Below are 6,481 nucleotides of genomic sequence, written 5' to 3'. Positions count from 1 at the left end.
GCGATGTTGAGGAGGCTAATCCCACGGTAGTTGGCGCAGATTGTGGGGTCTCCTTTTTTATGGATTGGGCATAGCACACTTAAATTCCAATCGTTGGGCATGCTTTCGTCCGACCATATTTTACAAAGAAGCTGATGCATGCTCCTTATCAGTTCTTCGCCGCCGTGTTTGAATAGCTCGGCCGGCAATCCGTCGGCCCCTGCCGCTTTGTTGTTCTTCAGGCGGGCAATTGCTATTCGAACTTCTTCATGGTCGGGTAATGGTACGTCTGCTCCATCCTCATCGATTGGTGAATCGGGTTCTCCTTCTCCTGGTGTTGTGCGTTCACTGCCATTCAGCAGGTTGGAGAAGTGTTCCCTCCATAATTTAAGTATACTCTGGGCATCAGTGACTAGATCACCTTTGGGGTTCTACAAGAGTATGCTCCGGTCTTGAAACCTTCTGTAAGCCGCCGCATTTTTTCGTAGAATTTTCGAGCATTACCCCTGTCGGCCAGCTTATCAAGCTCTTCATACTCACGCATTTCGGCCTCTTTCTTTTTCTGTCTGCAGATGCGTCTCGCTTCCTTCTTCAATTCTCGGTATCTATCCCATCCCGCACGTGTTGTGGTCGATCATAACGTTGCGAGGTAGGCAGCCTGTTTTCTCTCCGCTGCGGCGCGGCACTCCTCGTCGTACCAGTTGTTCTTTTGCACTTTCCGAAAACCAAGGGTTTCGGATGCAGCTGTACGTAAGGAGTTTGAAATGCCGTCCCACAGTTCCCTTATACCGAGTTGTTGATGAGTGCTCTCAGAGAGCAGGAGTGCAAGCCGAGTAGAAAATCGTTCGGCAGTCTGTTGTGATTGCAGCTTTTCGACGTCGAACCTTCCTTGTGTTTGTTGGCGTGCGTTTTTTGCTGCACAGAGGCGAGTGCGAATCTTAGCTGCAACAAGATAGTGGTCCGAGTCGATGTTAGGACCTCGGAGCGCACGCACATCTAAAACACTGGAGACGTGTCTTCCATCTATCACAACATGATCGATCTGGTTGGTAGTTTTTCGATCCGGAGACAGCCAGGTAGCTTGATGAATTTTTTTGTGCTGGAATCTAGTACTACAGATATATGCATATCAATAAAACAAATATTTACTGAAAGTTGATTTAAGTAAAAACAAAAAAAAAAAAAAATATGCGTACTAACATATTTAGAAAGTCAAATAAAAAATGTAATTTCTATAAATTGAATAATATATGTATGTAATCTTACAAAACATATTTTTTACATAAGCTGAATGAATTTTAAATTTTAGTAATTTATTAAGTCTGTATATATACCGAAAATAAACATTAGGTTAAAGTGAGGAAGTGTTTTACACCAATATTTTATAAAAAATTAATAAGAATTCTTCAAACATATAAGTTAAATAAAAATCAATTTACATTGACCGCTGTCTTTTATTTTAATAACAACGAGCACTGAAAAATAATAAAAACACACAATATAAAAAAATAAACAAATAACTCAGTCGTTTTATCGCCAAGCATACTTTAAAATAACAGCTCTGTTATTGCCGAACAGCTGTTAAACAAAAAATTCATTTCGTATGCCTCCGAATATGCCTTTGACATTTCACACACTCATATGCAATTGCACACACACGTACAACATTTCGCAGTTGGCATTTTCAGCTGTTCATTGCACCCAAAACCACTTTTTATTGGAAGCAAATTTTGCAACTTCGCGATAATTGTGCAATTCGTCTGCAAGCCAGATGGAAGAATGGAATTCGCTGTGAGCTTTAATCTTATTGCAATCAATAGTTTACGCTAAACTGCTAACTTGCCCGCTACGTTTTCGGAGGGACTAGAAAATATGGCCAGTTACCCACACTGCGCTGTGCGCGTTAAAGTCAAGGTAAATGAGTTGACAAATAGAAAACAATAAAATGCAATTTTAACGCATTTCCAATGCTTCTTTTCGTTTCTATGCGCAGAAATGCGAACTGAATCTGCCATGTGAATGGCGTAAATTTAGTGTCGATCCGCAAATCACCTCACTGGAAGTGCTCTATTCATTGCTTGCCAAAGCATTTGATATTAAATCGGATTTCTCTATCAAGTATAAAGCCTTTGATCCAGCAGGCAACGAGATCTACCTATCTGTATTGTCCGATTGGGATTTGGATGCAGCCTTCCTGCGCATACATAATCTCGCCATACAAACAGCTACGGAACCATGTCTAATGCTGCAAATTGACATTAAGCCATTTACGGAGGTGAGGGAATGGGATACTGACGCAACAGCCACAACCAGTGCTCTGGCCAATAGTTGTGGTGGTAGTGGTAGCACGAGTGTCAATGCACTTTCACCCAGTTTTTCGGTAAATACGGGTGTACGCGAAGCAGTTTCGCCGCTGCAACAGTCTATAGGTGCATCACAAAAATATGTGCAGAATATGCAAACAAAACTACCGGGACTCATAATGAACCATATGGAGAAGACATTTTCAATTGTGCAAAAGGCTTTCAATTTGTCGGAGGAGACAATGGCTTCATTACCGCCGCGACCACCCTTAGCGGACAATGAGTTTCGTTTGTTTTTGGACGCGCTGGGACAAATCAAACGTAACGATGAATTACGTAAAGTCATATTTCTGGGCGGTATTGATCCAAGCTTGCGACGCGTGGTGTGGAAACATATTTTGAATGTCTATCCGCATGGCATGAACGGTCATCAGCGTATGGATTATATGCGTAGAAAGGCGGAACAGTACATAAAGTTGCGGGATACGTGGATAAATGCCGTGAAGCAAGGTGTGTGTGTGTACAATAGAAAACTTAAACAAATAATTTATTATGAACTATTTTGGTTTCATTTCATTTGGTTTCAAGGCTGCATCGCCGGTGAGTTGTCGTATGTCACAAGCATGGTGAAGAAGGATGTACTGCGTACGGATCGACTGCATCCCTTCTACGCCGGCAGCGATGACAATCAAAACATAGCCTCACTTTTCAATATTTTAACAACCTATGCACTCAATCATCCCTCTGTGAGTTATTGTCAAGGCATGTCGGATATCGCCTCACCGCTACTGGTAACAATGAACGATGAGGCGCAAGCTTATATCTGCTTCTGTGCCATAATGACACGTGTAAAGGGTAACTTCATGTTGGATGGCATAGCCATGACACAGAAGTTCACGCACCTCACAGAAGCGCTCAGTTTTTACGATCCCGAATTTTGGGAGTACTTGAAATCGCAGCAGGCCGATGACTTGCTCTACTGCTATCGTTGGTTGTTGTTAGAATTGAAGCGCGAATTTCCGTTCGATGATGCGCTGCGCATGCTGGAAGTGCAATGGAGCGCATTGAAGTATGAGACCAGTATTTGCAATGAACTGAATTTATTTGAAAAGGCAAGTGTTGAGAGTTTTTATACATTATTGAAGGTTAGTTTAATCTGCTACTATTTCATCTAGGAGTTTGTGCCTATTTCGGAAAGCCCTGCACCTACTAGCTCCAGCTCACAATCTAGCTCGTATGGTGCACCAATTAGTCCCTCCTATTTGCTGGTGAAGTCGCGTGAAAATCCCTACACCAAGGTATGCGCACTTCGCCGACAAAGCTCATCGGCCTCACTGAATTCGCTGAGCTCCTCGCTGAGTGCTGGCGGTGGCGTGTTAAATAGCTTGCGCTTAGACGCAACGAAACGTCTCAATCAGAGTCTCGATGATAATATGCCGCGCGCAGTCGCCTGCCGAAGACGACATTCATCTAAAGCCCATCAAAGCCTAGACGAGTCCAAAATGCTTTTGCTGATGGAGGGCATGGAGGATGTAAAAAATGGGGAGGCCAATAATTTAACGTCCAAAAGCAAAGATGAAGAGTGTGCTGCGTTTGTTGAGGATGATGATGTGTTCGCCAGCAGTGAAAGCAGCGCTACTAAAGATTCTAATGACATTGAACACTTTATATTTCATCCAACAAATCCATTCCTAGAAGATGGCATTACGAAAGAAGAGGTACTCAAAGTTACGTCCCAATCACCAAAACATGCCAATGTGGCAACGCTAAAAGAAAATGATGCAGATGAAAGTGTAGATGAAAACGGACTTTTGGCAAAAATACCACAACTTCCAAAGGGTATAGCGAAATTGCAAAATAAGAACATCTTATCGAACTACAACACTGTAAGCAATATAATAGCCAAACAAATTGCGAATGCTTCCAACGTGGGTGATAGTGTGCGACGTGTAAGCAGCGGCGGCGGTGGTCACTTTAGGGATCTCAAGGAAAAAATCGCGGCAACGAGCAGAAAAGGTAAGTGCATAAACAGTATTATTTCACATTCAACTCAAAAAACAAACATATTCCTAGGCATATCCTTCGATGAGCTCAGCAACACCGAAAAATCGCAACAGAAGTTGGTGAAAAACTTCAATGAATTTCTCAACTTCGCTTCAATGAATAAAAATCGCATTGCAGACAAGTTTGCTGCGACGCCGCCGACCGTAACTGGCAACAATGACGTCAGTGTGAACGCCTATAGTAAAGACAAATCGAAGACACCTTCACCGACACACGCCTACAAGTCAACAACCGCCCAGACAACACCACACCCGCTTGTGCAGCTAACACGCAGCGCCTTCGTCTCCTCACTCGATGAATCCGATTCATCATCGGTGCCCGACACGACATGGAGCGGCTCTACCGCCGCTACAGCAATACAACAGACCAACAATGCTAGTAATAATAGTTTGCACATGGAACTAGCATCGCTTGGCTCCTCGACCGCACACACACCCGATCGCACCCCCACATACGAACGCAAAACTGATGACGCAGAATTAGCGCAAGCATCCGAAGGCAGCGTTAGCACATCAGCAGATGTGAAACACACGCCAACAAAGAACTTGCCCGCAGAACCAAGTTTGACACCTGACGATAGTCAAGATCAAGACTATTACCCGATGACAACGGCTATCACGCGTGAGTTGCGCTTAGAGGCGGACAATTTGGATCGTCAAGTGTTTGGTGAGCCTGTCGACAAGCAGCCAGCCGTTAATTACGAATTTGAGTATGAAAAACTCGATAGAGACTCCCTGGACCTTGTCGAGGATCTCAAAGAAAATGAGATTGTGGCATGTCCCGACATTAGCGAATTGCTGATACGTCGGCGTAGTCGTAATAGTCGTTCGAGAAGCAGTATAGAACCGTTACAGCATGTAACAACTAGCAGCGCTTGGCAAGATGCTGCTGAGCTACCCAATACTATAATCGACAGTAATTCAAATGGCACAGACACAGCGACAGCAGCACAGTCGGCGCGTGGTGCGCTCAATCCCTTCGTCGATCCGGCTGTTAGTCCGCTGGTAGATGGCATTACAAGCGTTTTGCCCAACAGTAGTAGCTTGCCCGAAGTGCTAGTGCCGATATCCACAGACACCGCCAACGCATCGCCAGTAGAGTTGGCCACCAATGCAGTTGATGAGATTGCCTTCACGAAGCCGCCACTGGCTGCTGGCGAACGTGCAGCTGGTAGTGCTTGCGTCGTAGGTGCAAGAACTCCTGTTTTACCACCACCCAACGAATTCGGTGGTGGTAATCCCTTCCTGATGTTTCTTTGCCTAACGCTGCTGCTGCAGCATCGTCAAACTATTATGAAAAGCGGCATGGATTACAATGAGATTGCAATGCATTTCGACAAGATGGTGCGCAAGCACGATGTTACGCGTGTGTTGAATCAAGCGCGCCGCATGTACATTAACTATCTGAAAGAACAAAATGCGTACAAGCAGCAGTTGCAGCAGGCCGCTGAGGATACAACAACAAGCAATGATATAAATAGGAATTCCAAATCGCACGAAGTGGCCGTGCAGCAGCGCACAGGCGCAAGCTACAGTGGCACGATCGGCACGGCAACAAAGTCGTAAAGGAACCAGACGAGCGGGGTTAAAATCTGTGTGTTCCGGAACAGCTACAAAAAACACCAAAGAATTTTTTAATTAACTCACGTAGTTAGCAGCCACGAATTTGCTATTTTGTTTTTATTATATGTGACCTGGTCTACGGAAAGGGGACTTAGGTGTCAAAAACAAGGAGAACAATTAATTAGATAACGAGAAACTGACGATTATTTTTAACAGCTTTTGCCAGAAAACTAGTTTTCGCACGTTAGCTCCCTTTTCGTAGACCAGGTCACATATTTTTATATTTTTCATTTTGAGTTTCTTATCATTTTCTTTAATTCTTATTTATTTTTTGTTTTTATTTTGCTATTGATATTATTTTTTTTTTATATTGTTATTGCTTTATTTTTTTTTTTTTTTTGTTTTTATTATTATTAACGTTTTGTTAAAAAAAAGAAATATTTAGATATACAAAACGCTTTGTGCCCCATAAGACTTTTAGATTTAGGCAATGCAGCGGGTGAGTGAAAGTGATGCGGTTTATTTGAGCATAAAAAACTCAATGTGCTGAATATTTGTTGTGTTGAATTAATT

General features: G+C 43.2%; 1 protein-coding gene across 1 annotated transcript; it reads left to right on the top strand.

Annotated features, from left to right (window-relative positions):
• The first annotated feature begins 1,645 nt into the window (after positions 1-1,645).
• LOC120771681 lies at positions 1,646-6,082 on the top strand. Its single transcript, XM_040099810.1, has 5 exons — positions 1,646-1,893; positions 1,973-2,792; positions 2,871-3,394; positions 3,458-4,298; positions 4,356-6,082. Exons 1-5 carry the CDS (start codon positions 1,852-1,854, stop codon positions 5,909-5,911), a joined length of 3,783 nt encoding a protein of 1,260 aa, XP_039955744.1. The 5' UTR covers positions 1,646-1,851; the 3' UTR covers positions 5,912-6,082.
• The last annotated feature ends 399 nt before the right edge of the window (positions 6,083-6,481 follow it).

The sequence above is a fragment of the Bactrocera tryoni genome, chromosome 3 (genome assembly GCF_016617805.1).
Source record: "Bactrocera tryoni isolate S06 chromosome 3, CSIRO_BtryS06_freeze2, whole genome shotgun sequence".
NCBI classification, from domain to species: Eukaryota; Metazoa; Arthropoda; class Insecta; order Diptera; family Tephritidae; genus Bactrocera; species Bactrocera tryoni.
The sequence above is the reverse complement of the archived record's forward strand: the minus strand, read 5'-3'. Positions and strand labels throughout refer to the sequence as shown.